General features: G+C 37.1%; 1 protein-coding gene across 1 annotated transcript; it reads left to right on the top strand.

Moving 5' to 3' along the window:
- Positions 1–923: 923 nt before the first annotated feature.
- On the top strand, positions 924–8,555 carry LOC110773267 (uncharacterized). Its single transcript, XM_088248601.1, has 7 exons — positions 924–1,254; positions 1,560–2,051; positions 2,128–2,277; positions 2,375–2,464; positions 6,995–7,042; positions 7,140–7,567; positions 7,947–8,555. The coding sequence occupies exons 1-7, from the start codon at positions 924–926 to the stop codon at positions 8,553–8,555; spliced, it is 2,148 nt and encodes a 715-aa protein (XP_088104727.1).
- The last annotated feature ends 12,569 nt before the right edge of the window (positions 8,556–21,124 follow it).

The following is a 21,124-nucleotide window of genomic DNA, read 5'->3' as shown; positions in this document are numbered from 1 at the left end:
ATGTACTCGAACAAATTAAAAAAGTACTTAGCATTGATAGTTGCAAGCAGTATTTAAACTCAAATGTTAAAGTCGTACTATTAAAGATATTAAAGCTAGAAGGCAAAGAACAATGCAACAACAAAAGTTTTTTAAAAAAAGAAAAAGAAAAAAAGAGCCCTTAAATCATCTCTCCCTGTAATTTCCTGTCTACCACTGCCGAGCCATCCTGAAATCTTGAAATTGGTGAGACAAAACTAGAAAGCTTCCATATCAGTTACAAGTAAGATTACCAATTAATGAATCTAATTTTCCTTCATTTCAATTACTGGAATCTTTTGTTTACGTAGATATAGATAATTGACAACCCAAACTTAACCTTGGTTCAATGGAAGGCCGTAAATGTAGGGTTTCCGTGAGTTTGTATATGAGTTTGTACTATGTTCAAAGATCGAGTATATGGATTTGAAATGAACATTTTAATTGCGAGTGGTTTAAGTAGTCAACACTTTATTTTTTATTTTTAATATTTTTTATTTAGAACAGTATAGCAACTGGAGCCCGTTTACGAATTTTAAATATTTATAGTACGTATTTTAAATTGTATGTGCAACTGGCAACTGCAGTATGAATTTTCTTATTTGGCTGCTAAGCCTTTCTTTAATTGCTAATTGTCAATGAAGATAAATTGATAAATTAAGAACATAACAATTCCAATTTAAGTATTTGTTTGAATTATATGTGCACATCTCGCCAACTGCGTCACTGAATGCAAATGGTATATTACATAATTATAACTCTGTTACCCTCCTCACTACTTGAACAATTCATTCTTTACTCTACTGTGTAGCAAACAAAACACAAATAGCAAAGCATCCTCAGCCATATATAGCAACAGTCTCTATTTGCTCACCATGCATGTGTGATAGCTTGACTGAGTAAGAATGGCAACAAGTGCCGTCTCCGCAGGTACAATTGTCGTGGAAGTCCTTAACAACCGTAACTATGTGGATTGGAGTGTTTATCTTAGAAATTACTTGTTGGCTCAAGACCTTTGGGATGCAGTGGAGGCTACAGATGAACCCCCTGAAGATGAAGAAAAAGAAGCTGATAATGATCCGTTCAAGGCTTGGAGGAAGAAGAATGCCATGGCTTTACATACAATCCAAATTTCGTGCGGGCCAGAAGCTTTTGCGCTTATTAGGGACAGCAATTCAGCCAAATTTTCTTGGGATGCTTTGGCAGCAAACTTCAAGACACAAGCATTACTTCCAAGTGATTTGCCTGTTGAATCGGCAACCTCATCAAACAACCCAGGTATATACTTGGTTCTCTTTCGGTAAGAATAAATATGTGAAGAGCTTGGTTTTTTATTGGATCAAAAACCGCATATACATGCCAAATTCCACTCCATATATAATTCCTTTACACTTTCTAGCAACATATTCTTGATCTGACACCAAAAAAACACAAAAGCTACATACATATATCATGCACGGGTACAATATTCATTCAAACAACAGAAATAACTGGATTATATTATCTATCAGAAATAATTAATTAACCAAAACTCATCGCAGGATATGACGAGAGTGTGTGTGACTTCCGTCAGTATCAGCCGTTCTTCAATGCTGTCAGGAGTGGGAATTGGAATGAAGCAAAGGAGCTTCTTAACCTACATCCCAATGCAACAAGAGCAAAAATTCCATACTCAAACAAGACAGCTCTTTACATAGCAACGGAATTAGAACACGAGCATATTGTGGAAGAGTTGGTGCAAGTGATGCTAGAGGAAGACTTGGAAATAAAATCTTCTGGTTGGACAGCTCTTGCTGTTGCTGCAGATAGAGGAAATATCAAAATAGTTGAATGCATGGTTAGAAAGAGCAAGAAAATACTTAGCATTGCCACTGAGAACAACAATATGACTCCAATTCTCTTGGCATGTATCAGTGAGCATTGGGATGTTGTTCGTTATCTCTACTCCGTCAGTCCACTCGAAGATCTAATGCCTGACAAAGGCCCCTATGGCGCTGGACTTGTTTGCCATTCTATCGGTGTCAAAAAATTTGGTATAAGCTTTTACTTATAATAACGAATTTAATTAATCTTTTTATTGAATTATAAAACTTCTTTTCTCTACTACAGATATTGCACAGGAATTAATTAAACGTTGCCCAAAATTGGTCCTTACGAAAGATCCCTTTGGGATATCCCCGATGCATGCATTGGCATTTTTGCCTTCTATATTCCCAAGTGGAACACGGCTCAAATTTTGGCAACAATGGATCTATAATTGTTAGTATATACTATTTTCTCAAATTTTGGCAACAATGGATGTATAATTGTTAGTAGAACTTCTAAAGTATTAATTAAGGTTTTCTTTTCTTGAAAGGTATACACATAGAACCTACTCATGCCATGAGTGACATTCATGTAAGTGTTGAAAATGAAGAAGGCAATCGAATGGATATCACTTGGTCAGGTATGCTGCGACTCAAACGTTATCGGACCCTTCTCATTTACTAATACATCCAATTTTTTTATTTTTAATAATTTTTCAATTAAGAATAGTGGTCAATAACTAGTATTCAAGAGCAAATGAGAATAGATCATTGCATAGTTTCGAGGAGAAAACAATCCAAGGAAACAAATTTACAATAAATTTGTGTATAGTGTTGTATGGAAGCACTCAAGACCTTGTTATCGACGGACTATACGATGAGCACTCACAGACCACAAGAAGAATAAAGCGCACACACCAAAAAGATAAAGTCCTTTGCATAATCTGAATCCACATAACCCCCGAAAGACATACCTTTCTTTGTTGTCTTTCAAACAAAATCTCAAATTTCTTGGTGCCCTTCAGATACCAGAGAATCCACTTCATTGTATTCCAATGTTATTTATTTGGATTCGCCATGTTTATTGACACTAAACTAACTGCTTAGGCCAAGTCGGGACGAGTTCAAACCATAGGATACATGAGACACCCTAATGCTTTTGCATATGGAATTTTACTCATCTCATCCTTCTCTTCATTAGTAGAAAGGCACAATTGTGCCCTCAATTTAAAATGCTCCACCAAAGGAGCAAACACAATCTTAAAATCCAACGAATTGGATTTTGCAATTACTTGAAATATGTGCTTACCTTGTGACAACCACAATCTTCTTGTTTCTCTGTCTCTCCTTATCTCCATATATAGGATCTTCTGTGCATAACCAAGATCCTTCATGCCAAATTCCCTTCCAAGCATCATATTCAAATCTTGAATTCTTGACACATGATCAGGATATCATCTACATAAAGTAGCAACAATATAATCTCCCCATCTTTGAGTACATGAGTGTACACACAACAATCTGATTCACATATTTCATGCCCAATTTTCAGCTTGTAGGAATCAAAGCGTTTGTACCACTACCTTGGAGATTGATTCAACCGATAACTTTTTTAATCTTTGGGTTTAGGAACCAACTCCCACACTGAGTTCTTGTGTAGAGATTTCATCTCTTAATCATAGCACCCATCCAACTTTCCCCCTCCTTGCTCTCAACTAATTCTTGGAAGTGGTTGGATATTCTTCACTTATGTTTAAGGCATAGTGGACTGCATCCTTTTACCTTCCAAATTGTTGAGGAGGTTGAATGGTTCTCTTGGACCTCAACTGTGCTATAGATGTTGGCTCTCCACCTCAGTGTTAGACTCCACCTCCTTCTGAACATCTTCAGTTGGCTACTCTTGTGAAGTTTCTCTCATCACCCTCCTCAGCGGTACTTCGACAATTCTCTTTCTTTTCCAACAATATTCTCACTCGCCTAAGATTTCTTGATAGTATTCATAGGCATGGTCTTCTCATCAAACACTACATCCCTGTTGAGTTCTTTCTTCATGTTCACTGGATCCCAAAGATTGTACCCCTTAACGCCTCTTTGAAAGTAGAGCAATATGAATTCAAGAGGCTTGGACTTCAACTTGGACGCCTCATCAGTAGGAATAAGAGCATATGCACTTCATCCAAATACTCGTAAATTAGAATAATCAATTGATATATTAGACCATACCTATTCTGCACACTTGAAATCAAGCAATCTCTATGTCGACCAATTAACCAAATATGAAGCTTAGTTAATCGCCTCCACCCAAAATAACTTGGGCAACCCTGTATGAATCCTCGTATACCTCTTATGCTACATGAGAAACCTATTCATCCTCTCTCCGATTCCATTATGTTAGTGAGTCTTCTTGATGATAAAGTGCCTTTTGATACCCTCGCTCTTGCAAAACCAAGGAACTTGTTATCTTTATATTCACCTCCATTATCACTCCTCAACCTTCACCTTCCACTCTTCAAATTTAGTGAAGACCTCAGATTTCTCCTTCATGAAGTAGACCCAAACCTTTTGAAAAAATCATCCATGAATTTGACGAAATAACGAGCTCCATCCTTGAATTTAATTGGTGATGGCCCTTATACATCTGAGTGAATATGACACACATGTGCTCTTATTCTCTTTCTTTTTTTGCTGCTTGAATACCAACCTTTACTTCTTTTCCATGGTACAATACTTACAGAAGTCAAGTGTCCTTGCCTCAAATGCCAATGTTGGGTGTTATCTTATGAGTCCTTATTGGTAGATATAGATGCTCCACCTGTTGCTATTATACCACAAAGTCTATATAGGCAATTAGCTTGAATCCCTCTATTCATAATCACAAGTCAACCCTTTGAGACTGTAAGTTACCATTCATATCAAAAGTACTAAGGGAAATTAGTATCTTGCGCAAACTTGGAATATATCTTACCATCCCCAGTGTCCTAACAGTGCCATCATGCATCTTTACCTTGACCATACAAGTGCCCTCAACTTAACAAACCGAGCCACCCCCATCACAACTTTGTTGTCTTCTTCTTTCTCATATGTATCCGACCGCGCCATGTTTGAACACATACGATATGAGCACCCGTAATCCAAATTCAGAATCTTCCCAAAGAAATAGCAAGTAAATCAGAATGAGCTTCGCTATCTACACATAAAAGCTCATTGTCACTATCTATAGCGACCCCAGCTACGTCCGCTACCTTCTTCCCTTTGACCAACACTCAAAACAACCGTCTTTGGCCTTCGATTTTGATATTCCCCTATTGCCCTTGTTGCCATCATGCTTGTTTGAACGGCCCTCTCTTCAGTCTTCGCAACTAGAACTTCACCTTGAAAGCTCTCTCTAACATGTTGAGACATCCAATGGTGGTTGAGAATGCCTTGTACCACCTCCTCAAACTTGAGAGTACTCTTATCGAACATAAGCGTTTTTTGAAAGTGTCTATATGATGGAGATAAGGATGTCAGTAACATAAGCCTTATCCTCTGTATAATATATAACGTCAATCCTCTGCAAGGCCACAATACACATATTTAAGGTACTAAGATGCTTCATAAGATTTCCTCCATCCGAATATTTAGGAGTTCTTGCTTCAAGAAGAGTGTGTTTGATAGTGACTTTCTTACAAACACATCTGCTCGAGCTTTTCCCATGTTTTCTTTGCAATGTCTTCCATCACATTCAACATCACCTTCACAGTGATATACTTCCCGATGGCCCCCCTAGCTAACCCATCAAGCGTTTCCCACTCCTCTAAGGTCATGGTTTCTAGCTTGTTCTCGCCTACGAAGACAACATTGAGACCCTGCTGGGCTAGGGCGTATTTCATCCTTCTTTGCCGTAGTGTGAAGTTCTCTTTGCCAGTGAACGACTTCAACTCAATCTTCATGTTAGTCGTCTATGGTTGTTTCGGCTTCTTCTCTTCAACATGCTTGTTGACCGCCATCTCAAACACGCTAGCGCTTTGAAAGCTATAAGAGCACTTTGGCATAGACAAACACCCATTGCTAACAATGCGATGATACCACTTGTTGTGGGAAACAACATTCAAGACCATATTGTCAAATGATAAAGAAAAACGATAAAGCAAACAAACACTCAACACACACAAACACACCAAAACGATAAAGCAAACAAACAAAGAACACAAGGAATATTTATAAAGATTCGGTGTTGTGCCTACGTCCTGTTTGGTGATCACCCTGAGAAATTTAACTAGTAATAAGAACACCTTTGGTTTACGAGAAAACCCCCTTCATTCTTAAGTACCCTATAGGTCTTAATTTCTCTCACACCCTTGTTCCAATCCAATTTGATGCCCTTGTGATCTCTCTGACATTGACCTAGACCCCAAAAGTCCTATTTATACTAATAGGCTTTGGGTAAAACAAGTAATAGGAAAGAAACATCCCTATTAAAAATAAGTTAAAAACCCTGCGGCCACTAGGAATCCTTGCCGAACCTGACCTGCTCCTTGCTCTTCCTCTTTAATCTTGTATCTATTTGGGAGAGCCAACTTCAACATATAGTATCCCGCTCTCAACCAAACTGTAAATTTTTCAAAACTTTGTGTTAATCCCTTACGTTTTTAGGTTCTAAAGGGTCATTATTACCGTACAATAATCAACAATGTCAAAAATGATGGAAGAGTCATGTTGCTTTAATGCCAGTCAAAAGGTTATGTAGATCTTGGAGATGTTCTCACAGTCTCCAGAAATTAACCAAAAAATTTGGCTCATTAAAATTGAGGCAGAGCTCCTCCTTAGAACAAATGGGATTTTGACACTAGTCAACTTCATTTAACTTTTCCTTTTTTTTTTTTCAAATTCTTTTAACTTTCTTTGTTTTGGTATTTGCCAATAAGTATCAAAATTCTATTTGATTTGAGGATGAGCTGCTGCTTAGAATAGGAATCGATTAATCATATCCTTGGCCATTAACTAATTGATGTTCGCGTTTGTTTATGTTTGAAAATATTCCTTAAGAAACTTTTCATGAATTAATTAATACTCTAACATTATATGTAAACACGTGCAACTTTTTTTTCTTTTACATTGTTATATCATACATAATTTTTAACAGATAAATAGCTTTCCCATCATATTTGGATTTTGAATTTTCATTGCAGTGCTTGGTTTGTTGCAAGGACTGATCTCGAATCTCCTTAAACTTCTGGGTATGCCACATCCTTTTCGTGTTGCAATTTTTTTACTTTTTTTTTTTTTTTTTTTTGAAGTAGTTATCTGACATTTTTCTTTACAATGCCATCCTAGGAATCAACCGCATACGTGAAATGAAATTGATCCATATTCAATCCCTTGAAATTCTAGATCGCATGTGTGAAGTGATGACACATTCAGATGTTAAAGAAATGGAAGATGTACATGAAGCAATTTTCCGAGCTGTTGAACGAGGGATTTTTGAGTTTATTGATCGTATATTCCAAGCAAGTCCAAATCTCGTGTGGAGCTATAATCCAATGAGAAGGAACGCATTTCAATTTGCCATTGAATGTCGTCAAGAAAACGTTTATACCCTGATTTATAAACTTGATAAAAGAAAAAGAAGTTCGATTGCAAATCTTGTAGATACTTCTAAGAATGGCATGCTACATGTGGCAGGGATGTTATCCCCGTTAGCAAAGTTGGATAATATATCAGGTGCAGCTTTGCAAATGCAGAGAGAATTGCAATGGTTTAAGGTCAGAATATATCATTCCATATAATTGACAACTATCTTTTTATTTTCTTAGGAATTATCCTTCTGAAGACCTTTTCTTTTATGTAAAAAGTGAGAATCACAATGTTCTACTTCTTCAATTACCGTTAGGTCATCAACGCAAGGAAAAAAAATAAGCTAAATCAGACATATTGTTTTTTCGTAAATATTGAAATGGTTAAACGGTTTCCAATGTTAATAAATATTCATATGGTCATCTTGCAAGTCTTCTTGTACTTCTGCCCTTAATGGTTTGAGCTTATATGGCCTCTCAAAATTCAAAGATTTAAGGGTTTGTAAGAAAAATAGAGTAATATTAATAACATTGAAGTCACATGAATCTTTTGTTCAACAAAATATAGGAGGTGGAGACTATTACATTTCCCAGGAGCAGAGAAGCTTTAAATGCGGAGTTTTTGGCACCACGTGATGTCTTTACCAAGAACCACAAGGAATTGGTGAAGGAAGGAGAAAGGTGGATGAAAGAAACTGCAACTTCTTGTACATTTGTAGGTGCTCTCATTTTTACCATCATGTTTGCTTCAGCATTCACAGTTCCTGGTGGAAACGACGGACAAACAGGCATTCCTATATTCTTGAAAAAAAAGATATTTATGGTTTTTATAGTTTCAGATGCTATATCGCTCTTTTCTTCCACAACTTCAGTGTTGATGTTTTTGGGAATCCTTACATCACGTTATGCAGAAGATGATTTCCTCAAATCCTTACCAACAAAGATGATAATAGGGCTTTCCACACTATTCTTCTCTATTGCCGCCATGATGGTTGCCTTTTCTTCTGCCCTTTTCATTATGATCCATCAACAATCATGGATTGTTATTCCAATCATATTCCTTGCTAGTGTTCCAATCACCTTATTTATTTGGATGCAATTTCCTCTTCTTGTTGAGATGTTCATTTCTACTTATGGAAGTGGAATATTCGATAGGAAAGTGAAACAATGGACATAATTATTGGTGGTACGTATGTCTAATATTGTATATTTTTCGTAATGTTGTCACTTCTTAGAAGCTTATATGTATTGTACACACTATATTAAAAACAAAAATTTCAATATCCATTTTATTTGTTCTTGAGAAGATATAATTCAATTCGTGAACCTTTTGCTTGGTTCCTCTCCCCTCCCCACCCCATGTTCCTCCTAGTATAATTTCATTTTTTGTGAAGAAATTAATCATCTTAGAAAGAATTGGGGATCGAGTCTTGAAGTTTTTTTTATAGTTTTTTTATACAGCCGATATTGAGGGAGGGGTTATTTGAATACAGGACCTTAAGTAGTAATTGCTCTTAAATACTCACTACTACAAAAAACACTTTGCGCAACGAAATAATTTTGTTGCGCAAAGTACAATTTCGTCACACAAACTTTGCACGACGAAATTTTGGTCGCGCAAGTTCTGTCGCGCAAAGATCGTAAAGAAAGGTTTTGCGCGACGAAATTTTTTTTTTGTCTCGCAAAGATACTTTGCGCGACGAACGATAACAACTTTGCGCGACGAATACTAACGTCGCTCAAAGATACTTTGCGTGACGAATTATAACTACTTTGCGCGACGAATACTATCAACTTTGCACGACGAATATTAATTACTTTGCGCGACGAATAATATTATTTTGTGCGACGAAAGTTAATGTCGCGCAAATCTTTGCGCGACGAAATATTCAATTTTTTTAAATTTTTGTTTTTTAAAAAAAATTTTAAATTTTTGTTTTTTAAAAATTTTTAATTAAAATAAACTAGTTTAATAGTTTGCTCGACGAAATATTTTGTCACCCAAGGTTTTTGACATTTTTTTTTTTATTATTTCTCTTATATCAATTTCATTATATTAATTTTTCAAATTTTTACTTTTTAAATTTAATTTAATTGTATGATTTTATTTTTTTTAATTACTTTAATTTAAATTGAAATATTCAAAATAAAATTACATATGAAAAATAGTGGTCAAATTATCCAATATATATAATATTCAAAATGTACACATAAATTAACAAAGTACAATAATAAAATCTACAAGCCTATTGTGGTGATAGTGGCGGAGGATATGTTTCGATAGCGTCCAAATCCTCAACTTTAGCCGTCAAAGTCTCGACGATTCCCTACAAAAAAAAACAAATATTGTCAAATAACAAAAAATTAGAATAAACTCAAAACTAACTCCAAAAACACATATTAATGAAAAAAAAATTAAAGTTTGGAGAGAATATACCTTTTGGCAAGATTTTGAGTGAGTGAGAATGAGAGGGAGAAGTGAGTGTGAGAGAATAGAGAAGATAGTGAGAGAGAGATGAAAGAGTGAGTGAGAGTGAGAGATGATGAAAAGAGAGATAAGAGAGTGAGTGAGAGTGATAGATAGTGAAGAGAGAGATGAGAGATTAAGTGAGAGGAGTGAGTGTGAGAGAAAGGGTAGGATTTGGGGAGAAGGAAAGAGAGAGGAGAGGTAAGAGTAGAAGACATTGAGAAAATGGTGGAGGTGTTATTTTGGTTTTAAAAACTGTATCACTTTGCGCGACGAAAAAATATATTGGTCGCGCAAAGTCTCAAAAAATCAAGATTTAACGGTTATTTCAACTCTGATTTTGACGGTTTTTTTACAGCTACACTCCTTGACCCTATATGAATACAATGACTGCATTCGATCGTCAATTTAAAATATTTACACTAGTGGATACCACAAAATCTTATGTTATATTTAATAAAAGTATAAATAAACTCTTAATTGTTAGTGAATATATTGTTTTGATGGCATATGCATTCTACGAAACTAGTTTCAATGATCCAACCGTCAAACTTGTTTGTTTACACTTCGAGATCATATACGCCAAAAATCGGAAAAAATAAACATTCAGAGATTAAGTAATATGACAAAACTTTTCGACGGTTATAAATGAAAAATCACGATTTAACGGTTATTTCAACTCTGATTTTGATGATTTTTTACAGCTACACTCCTTGACCCTATATGAATACAATGACTCCATTTGATCGTCAATTTAAAATATTTACACTAGTGGATACCATAAAATCTTATGTTGTATTTAATGAAAGTATAAATAAACTCTTAATTGTTAGTGAATATATTGTTTTGATGGCATACGCATTCTACGAAACTAGTTTCAAAGATCCAACCATCAAACTTGTTTGTTTATACTTCGAGATCATATACGCCAAAAATCGGAAAAAATAAACATTCAGAGATCAAGTAATAGGACAAAACTTTTCGACGGTTATAAACGAAAAATCACGATTTAACGGTTATTTCAATTTCGATTTTGATGATTTTTTACAGCTACACTCCTTGACCCTATATGAATACAATGAACCAATTTGATCGTCAATTTAAAATATAATACATTTAAAATATTATATTTTTCTAACAAAATAATTTTTTTATTTTATTTATTTTTATTTTTGTAAAGACTTTGCGAGACGAAGTTTAGAAATTCGTCGCGCAAAGTCATGCAAAGATTTTTATAAAAAAAAATTATTTTATTTATTTTTGTAAAGACTTTGCGAGACGAAACACACTTCGTCGCGCAAGATTTTGTGCACCGAATTTTATTTTTTCATCGCGCAAAGTCATGAAAGATTTTTACAAATAATTTTTTATTTTCTTTATTTTTGTAAAGACTTTACGAGACGAACCACACTTCGTCGCGCAAGACTTTGTGCACCGAATTTTATTGTTTCGTCGCGCAAAGTCATCCAAAGATTTTTAAAAATAATTTTTTATTTTGTTTATTTTTGTAAAGACTTTACGAGACGAACCACACTTCGTCGCGCAAAGTGACTATGTGCGACGATTTGTGTTTCGTTGCGCAAAATTTAGTCGCGTAAGACTTTGAGCGACGAAGTTTAATTTTCGTCGCGCAAAGTCACTTTGAGCGACGAATTGTGTTTCGTCGCGCAAAATTTGGTCGCGCAATGGGTTTTTTTTACTAGTGACTAGAGCTACAAACCCCTTGCATCGAGAGCCTAGAAGTTATTTGCTTTGCTTTGGGCTCTGCCCCTTACATACAAAAGGATGGTACAACTAAGAATAGGTAAGATACGCCTGTTAATCACAAATACTGTGAAATATTAATCTAATTTCATGAAAATTTCATGAAATTAGGAAATCAAATAATGTTAATGTATTTAATATGCTACTATGGATTACATGCCTTTGCATTTAGAGATGCATATCCTTGACCAGAAACTCTTCATGGGGTTTTTATGGCAACATTTTAGTAAGGCCACATTTAAGCATCTCATGTCCAGTTTTTTGGATTGCCAATATTATGGTTTGTAAGTTTTGCTATTTTCTAGTTGGATGAAGTTCTTTTCTTGGTATTATAAAAAAAGTTTACTGCTTATCTCCCGTCACAAAGAAATTTCTTCTAATTCCTCTAATTTCTCTGTGTCATGGGCAAACTCATAAGTTTGCAACATTCAAATTGATAAATAAATAAAACTTAAATGTTGGATTAAAAAATGAAAAAATATATATATAATCTTAATAATTAAATCTTGTGAGATTTTGTCCCTTGAAACAGGGTGTGTAGGTCTATTTGTATCTCCTTGTACATTTTGTGGGCTTTGGTGGTGGTTTTCGATGGCTCTTTGTGGTGAGCTAGAGGCGGCGGCACCACCGCATCCTCCGCAGGCCTCCGTGTATATGTGTGAATTGTGGCTGAGAAAGTCCCCAACAAGTCGGGCTTTATAACATTGAATCGATCCATCTGAGTTCCGTTTTAAATGGAAAACCCACTTATTGGGCAAAACATTCATAGAAGATGTGAGAGGCATGAGAACCCAGGTACCAGCCCGCTTAAGGGAATTAAATTCATCAGCCATAGCTAACCGCCATTCCCTAACTTTATTGGCCTAAGTAAAAACATTTAGGCTCAACAATGTCATGAGTAAAAGATAAAGAAATAGCAGGGTGAGCATATTTAGGATTAGGTTTGTGAATACCAGATTTAGCTCTAGTCACCATAGAATGAGCAGGAGGGTCCCTGACCTGAGGCACAGCAGGATAAGGTGACTGTCAGGAGGAACTTTGAGAAACAGGTGCTGTAGATGAGGGTGATGGGAGAGGAAAGGGAAAGATATGGCGATTTGGATCACGTTGGTAGACGAAGAGTGGGCTAAACAGGTTCAGGGAGTGGGGCGAGGCCAGGTTAAACATGTGGGTTTGGAATTGGGCCGAGTGCGTAGGCTGGTGGGTGAGGCGGTTGCGAATGGAAGACGAGTAGACTGACTATTGAGCTGGGAGGACAAAGGAAAAGGCTCGGTTATATGGAGAGGTGGCATAGGAACTACCGACGAGTTTGACACCCTCGGAGACGGAGCAACCCTGGTCTCGTGAAAAGGAAAAGATTGTTCATCAAACAACACATGACGAGATAAAATCACCCAGTTGGTGGAAAGGTCCATGCACCGATAACCTTGGTGATTAAGAGAATAGCCTAACAAAATGAATTTAGTGGAACGAAATTGAAGCTTATTATGAGTAAGGTCTCAAATATGGAAAGCAAGCACAACCAAATGTTTTTAGAAAACCATAATTAGGAAGTTTATTAAATAATTTTTAGAAAACCATAATTAGGAAGTTTATTAAATCATTTTTGGTATGGAGAAATAAAATCTAAAGTTTTGGATCTATATGTATAAAGCAAAAGGCAGCTAATGGTAAAACATTCAAAATACCAGAAAATGTCATTGGTTAATGCAAACAAAGAATTGGAATTATTAATTCAATGAGGATAAGATGGTAAATTCACACTTTTTCATATTAAAAAAAATTAAAAATTAAAAGAAAAATCAAATAATGGATCCTATTTTTATGGAACACAACTACCCATTATCTTTTTTAATTCTAAAATAAATTTTAAAATTTTTTTTAAAATCCTTCCGCATGTGCGGAGAGGCTAGTATATATAATGAGATAAACGGAAAGTGTGCATGGCCTCAACCTAGTAGGAAGAAGGCATAGAGGCATGGGCCAACAAAGTAAGGCATGTGTCCACTATATGGCTGGTGTTTACGTTCTGCTAACCCATTTTGTTCAGGATGATGTGAAGATGAAAGATGATATGTTCAATGCCATGATGAGCCAAAATTTGAGTAAAAGCTCGACTAGTGTATTCCCCTCCCCCATCAGTTTGTTTAGCCTTCATTTTAGTAGAAAACATATTCTTAACAAGTGTTTTGAATTTAACACAATGGAAATAAACCTCTTATTTTAATTTCATGGGAAAAATCCAAGAATAGTGTGAAAAAAGTCATCCACAAAAAGCGCATAATACCGAAAACTAGAAATTAAACTAGTAGAAGCACTCCATACATCAAAATGAATAAGATAAAGAGGAGCGTGAGTAACAGACAAAGAAGCAGTAAAAGGAAGTTTAACATTTTTGCCCAATGGGCAAGAATGACAAACGAAAGTATTAATATTTTTGTGCCTTAATAAAGAGGAGTGCATTGTTCAAAATTAAAAACTTCAAAATATTTATTTTTTTGTGACAAACGAAAGTATTTATTTTGTCTTCATAATAGTTTATTTTTTCTGTTTTTTTAAAGTATTATTGTGTTGACAATAAAGCCCCTAATGAAACTAGCACGTGTCTTCAAATTGACATATTTAAGACATTGGACTTGATTTGTCAATGATTGCAAGTACAGTGACGAAATTGGGAAAATTAAAATCATGATGACTAAATTTGATTTTGAGCCAAACCCCAGTGACCAAAAATATAATTAAACCATTTTTTAATTATTAAAAGTGGTCTGTTGGTTGAGTGAGAGGTTTGGGAAGACAAAGGAAAGAGGATATGAGAGAGGACATGAGGATGAATATGAACATAGGAACATGAGGGGATATGAAAAATATGGACTGCATAGAAATATATATGCAAATCAATTATGACAAGAGATATCCATAATTGTAATAGAAATAGTAATTCGAAATGTTGTGCAAAAACACTCCAAGACCTTGTCGTTAATGAACTACGCAACTACCACACACAAGCCACACAAAGATAAAGCACACACACCAACTAAAAAGTAAACAAACACACAAATAACACAAGAATTTATAAATGTTCGGCGTTGTGCCTACGTCCTCTTAGGTGGTCCCCGAGAAATTCACTAATAATGAAGAACCCCTTTAGTTATAATAAAGAACCCATTTTGCTCTCACAAACCCTAGCTCACTTTCTCTCACCCCTTGGCTCAAACCCTATTTGATGCCTTACTTTTCTCACGTTCTGAAAAACCTAGTGCTGAAGTGCCTGTTTATAGTTCATAGGACATAAGTACACACCTAATAGTAATAGAAGACTTAACCTAGCCCAAATGGTCCCCAACAAGGAAATCCAAAAGTTATGATAAAATTGCCCAGGTGCACAACCGATATGTTCCAAAATCTGTTGCACACAAGGGCGCAACGACAATCTAAACTCATACTTGAAGACATCGGTGAAGATGACCACATGCCCTTTCCCAGGACAACTTAATGATTCAGCAGGCTCTGGTAATCTCAACCTTATCGAAACTGGGATGTCATGCTTCTGCAGAAGCTCAGCCAAACCCCACCAAATTGCGGTTCTTTGGGCTAAGCAAACAGCACCCGTACAATCCCCCCTTCTACAACCACAAAGACATTACTAGGCCCACATGTCGTAGATGACAATTCGACAACCTCCACATGCCTAGAAGTCGAAGCTTCTGACTCATAGCTTGAATGCGGTTCGGGAGGATGCATGCCATTCATGAGGAAGGCAATGAACTCCTCCATCTTTACATCATTGGCTTGCATCGACACCAATCTCAAAGGGCAGACGCTTTCGGCATCCTCATTGGGACTGTCTTCGGTTGCCATGACATCATCAATAGGAACTTCCAAATCGGCACCCCCAGTAGGACCATCTTCGGCTACCACTCCATTGTCAACAGGCACCTCCCAATCGCTACCCTCATCACATTCGGTACCATACTTATCATCTGATGATTCCTCATCGAATGCAGGTGAACTTTCTCCATATCACTCTGTGACATCTACAAACAAAAACTATGGAAAACTAAGGGTTATGCTTGGATCAAACTAATGGCTCTAAGCTCTTTAACACTTATGTTTCATGCTTTGAATCGCTGCACGGAAATCGCCTTCATCGAAAAATAAGTTCGCTAGAAATCGGCTCACAAGCTTTATCTCAAACATGAGCCACTCTCTTAAATATTGAAGGCTCGTATGGTTCACATCAGTTCACCAAAGGGCGCCATCATCATGAGCAAACACGTCTGTTGCGTCTCTACCACGTGGTGTCATGCTTCAATAAATAACCACCCATGTAGGCACAGAATTCCAAGCATCAAGTTATTTAGCCTTCGCTCAAGATTTAATAAGGCGCAAAATCACAAGTCTATGCCTATTCGACACCCCAACAGATTCTTTTCGGTAAACACGAACCCTTCAGAAACTAAAGGCTACCTCGTCTTTTCTACCGAACGGCAGGATACAAGTTTGGGAATATCAGTAACTACACTGCCAAATCTTACCATACAACATTTTCCATAAACCTACAAACGATACTAGGCTTCACACCGCCTATTGTTATGCTACACCTTGCATGATAACTTGACATAGAGACGTGCCTTCTCACCGAACAACACTTACCACTCCATTACCCAAAGAATGCTTCCTACTGTTTGGTAGCACATCCATTAGATTGCAACCCACTCCACGACCAACCTACCGTTTGGTAGCAGATCCTTTTCTGCCTCTCCTTCTAAGCGCCTCCTTGATCAGAGATTTAGGGGACTAAGGAACTGCCATCAGCATGAAAGAAAAAGCAAAGGACATGCTCATCGTCTTTGGGAAATCACTCTCGGTTAGTGTCACGACCCGACTCCCCTAGCACGATATTGTCCGCTTTGGGCCCCCTTTTTACCCTCACGGTTTTGTTTATGGGAGCTCACGAGCAACTTCCCAGTGGGTCATCCATCCTGGGATTGCTCTAGCCTCCAACTCGCTTAACTTCGGAGTTCCTTTGACTCCGAAGCTAGTGAGCTCCCAAAAGGCCTTGTGCTAGGAAGAGAAGTGCCCACACATTTAAAGCACTTCACCTTTCCCTCCCCGAGCGATGTGGGATTGCTCACTGTTCTTGTTTCCCCAAGACACGGGTCTTACAATCCACCCCTCTTGGGGCCCAGCGTCCTCGCTGGCACACTTCCGGTCGAGGTCCAACTCTGATACCATTTTGTCACAACCCGACTCTCCTAGCCCGATATTGTCCGCTTTGGGCCCCCCTCTTTGCCCTCACGGTTTTGTTTCTAGGAGCTCACGAGCAACTTCCCAGTGGGTCACCCATCCTGGGATTGCTCTGGCCCCCAACTCGCTTAACTTCGGAGTTCCTATGACTCCGAAGCCAGTGAGCTCACAAAAGGCCTCGTGCTAGGAAGAGAAGTGCCCACACATTTAAAGCACTTCACCTTTCCCTCCCCGAGCGATGTGGGATTGTTCACCGTTCTTGTTTCCCCAAGACATGGGTCTTACAATTCAGAGCATTGTCACATCCCGGGATCGGCTCCGCCGTAGCACGATATTGTCCGCTTTGGGCCCTTCTCTCTGCCTTCACGGTTTTATTTTTGGGAGCTCACGAGCAACTTCCCAGTTGGTCACCCATCCTGGGATTGCTCTAGCCCCCAACTCGCTTAACCTTGGAGTTCCCATGACTCCGAAGCCAGTAAGCTCCCAAAAGGCCTCATGCTAGATGAATGCGAGCATGTACATATAGGGCACACCAACCCCTTCTTCGTTGGTCGATGTGGGATCTTACAATCCAACCCCCTTAGGGGCCCGACGTTCTCTTCGGCACACTCGCACCACACGGCAGAGTGGCTCTGATACCAAATTGTCACATCCTGGGATCGGCTCCGCCATAGCACGATATTGTCCGCTTTGGGCCCCCCTCTCTGCCCTCACGATTTTGTTTTTGGGAGCTCACGAGCAACTTCCCAATGGGTCACCCATCCTGGGATTGCTCTAGCCCCTAACTCGCTTAACTTCGGAGTTCCCATGACTTCGAAGCCAGTGAGCTCCCAAAAGGCCTCGTGCTAGATGGATGCGAGCATGTACATATAAGGCACATCAACCCCCTCTCCGTTGGTCGATGTGGGATCTTACAGTTAGAATGCCAAAGACAAATGCAAGTCCTTAACTAAGAAGTCCATTCTCAATTGGGAACTTGGGGGACTCCTGTTTATATCACATATGACCGGCCAATCATTTCAAGACACATGGAACATGGAACCTACAAGGGGCCCACATAGCCCAGTTAAGACATTGAGGCCCTTAACAACCATCAACAACAGGTTAGCTTTCGACAACCTAACTTGTCAATCTGGCTAAAGAAGGTACCTGCTAAACAAGGCAGGACACGGACATGTGGTAGCTTCTTAAGCAATGCCCACAGTCCCACATAGAAACTATAACCCAAAGTCCCTCACCTTGAAGCTCTATAAATAAGGCACAAGTCCCAAGAAGAAAGGTAACCGTAACATTCCACTACTTAGCCCTTACTTTGTCCAAATTACTATTCACTTAGTCCTTAAACGAACTTAAGCATTGGAAAGCCTTCGGCCGGTACCACACTGGTATCCAAAGTCTTACCAATGCTCTTTGTCTTGCAGATCCACGTTTGTCAAAGAGCCCACAAGACTGAAGACATCCTACTTCTAGGTTGGGTCCATAAATGTTCATCAATTTTTGGGCATCAATAACATTAGTTTCCAACATCTTTCTCTCATTGTCAGATAAATATAGAATCCTCAAACCAATTAGGAAGCTTGTGAACAAAATCCAAGTTCAAGCTGATAGGATGAAAGATTTCTTCAAACACTACTACAAAAAACGAAATAGACGACGGGGATCCACCGTCGTTGTAATGCTTTGAAATCCGTCGTTAAATCGACCGCCGTCTATTTGGGTGTCAAACTACGACGGCTTTTCACCGTCGTTGTTTATCTGTAAAGACGACGGTTTTTAAAGAAAATCGTTGTTGTTTAAAGGTAAAGATCGTTAATTATAGGATGAAAGACGACGGTTTTTAAAACCATCGTGTATTGTATGTAAAGCTGACAGTTTTTTATGAAAACTGTCATCTTTACATACAATAGACGACCATTTTAAAAAAAAAACAGTCATCTTTACTTCACAATAGATGACCCTTTTTTAAAAAAACCGTCATCTTTACATATAATAGATGGCCCTTTTTTTAAAAAACCGTCATCTTTACATATAATAGACGACCCTTTTTTTAAAAAAAAACGTCATCTTTACCTATAATAGACGACCTTTTTTATAAAAACCGTCGTTAATTATCTGTAAAGATCATGATTTATTATAAAAACCGTCGTCTAATAAGTTCCCAAATTGCTACATTTTAGTTCTTTTTGATTTCCTATGATGCTATACAACGATTTTAACTAGAAAACCAATCATAATGCTTTATTAATGAATATATACACTCAAAAATAGTTTCTTTCATAAAACTTGAAGATTCAATAGTTATTACATAGTTAACCAATCTTTATTCTACAACAAACATAATTCCTAACAAGACCTACGTACTCCTAATCCAAGCCTTCCTCATCCAAACATACAAATGATGCACAACTGAAGTCTCCTCCATCATCCCTGTAAATAAATCAAAATGACAAAGAGAGAAAAAAAAAAGCTAAGATTATAAACATAAAAAATTAGGTGGAAGAGAAATTTTACCATTGGACCATATTTCCATAGAAAACTTGTAAAATGAGCATAAAAAAGACCATCAAGAACCTGCAAAAGAAAAAATATATAAATAAAATGATAGTGAAACGAGAAGGTAACAAATTTTCAACAACAAAAAAACATACGACTCACATAGAAAACCTGCCAAAGAAAAAGTTATAAATCTGCAAGCTTCCTCCTCATCTCATGATAATAAAATCAGAAAATCTAAAAAGAAACCAGAAATATAAAAAATATATATGTAAACAAACCAGACAAATCAAGAGAGACAGAAAATTTGAAATCAGGGAGACAAAGAACATACTAGAAACGCAAAGAGACTAATCCAAAATTCACTAGCAAGATATAGAAGGGTATTGAGAGATTAGGTGACTTTCAAATCAAACCTTTCAACCAGCTTTGATTCTCAAATACAGAACTTCCCTCTACATCTTATGGGTCTGCGAAAATCTCTCAACTCTTTCATTGATATCGATTTTTTGATGATTTTGTAGAGAGTCTCATGAGGGTGTTTTAGAGAGTGCAGGAGGGTTTCAAGGGGGGAGAGATAAGGTTTTCAGAGATGGGGGAAAATCTGAAAATTTGTCGAGCGCGAATTCACTTAAGTAGCCTTTTTTTAGCGTGTTTTAAAAGACAACGGTTGTTAATGAGAGATAAGGTTTTTAAAGACGGGTGAAAATTTGAAAATTTGTCGAGCGCGAATTTACTTAAGCGGCCATTTTTTAGCGTGTTTTAAAAGACGACGCCTTTAAAAAAAAACCGTCATCTTTACATATAATAGACGACCCTTTTTTTTTAAAAAAAAAACGTCATCTTTACCTATAATAGACGACCTTTTTAAAAAAAAAAAATGTCGTCTTTACATATAATAGACGACGGTTTTTTTTATAAAAAGCGTCATCTTTACATATAATAGACGACCCTTTTTTTAAAAAACCGCCATCTTTACTTCACAATAGACGACCCTTTTTTACAAAAAAACGTCATCTTTACATATAATAGACGACCCTTTTTTAAAAAAACACCGTCATCTTTACTTCACAATAGACGACCCTTTTTTACAAAAAAACGTCATCTTTACATATAATAGACGACCCTTTTTAAAAAAAAACCGTCATCTTTACTTCACAATAGACGACCCTTTTTTACAAAAAAGCGTCATCTTTACATATAATAGACGACCCTTTTTAAAAAAAAACCGTCATCTTTACTTCATAATAGAAAACCCTTTTTAAAAAAAACCGTCATCTTTACATATAATAGACGACAGTTTTTTCAAAACAACCATGTCTTTACCAAAAACAGGACACTTGATTTTTAAAAGACGACGTTTGTCATATCTGCTGTCGTCGTTTTTTGGTCAGATTTTAACTCTGAAGAAAACCTTTTTAATAAGACGACGCTTTTTTATTTGTGTGCGTCGTTATAAAAAAATATTCAATAGTACCTCCGTTTTTTAGTTGTTTAAGTCACTTATCCAAGACGGTTTTTTTGTTACCGTCGTCTTTTTAAACACAACGACGGTTTTTTCTTCTACCGTCGTCTTGTTCTGGTCGTCTTTTTCACTTTTTGTAGTAGTGAAAGCACGTATATATAACTGCACAATCTTTTAAACTTTATTTGTCCCCACAACTTGTGTGCAAAGGAAATTCACAAATATAAAGCCTAGCGTAATTCTATGTGTGTGTCAACGTTTTGCATAGCCAAAACAAACCCAAACACACTAAGACATTTTACAAGAC

The sequence above is a fragment of the Prunus avium genome, chromosome 2 (genome assembly GCF_965620075.1).
Source record: "Prunus avium chromosome 2, drPruAviu1.hap1.1, whole genome shotgun sequence".
Taxonomy (NCBI): domain Eukaryota; kingdom Viridiplantae; phylum Streptophyta; class Magnoliopsida; order Rosales; family Rosaceae; genus Prunus; species Prunus avium.
Note: the sequence above shows the minus strand (reverse complement) of the source record. Positions and strands in the feature narration are given on the sequence as shown.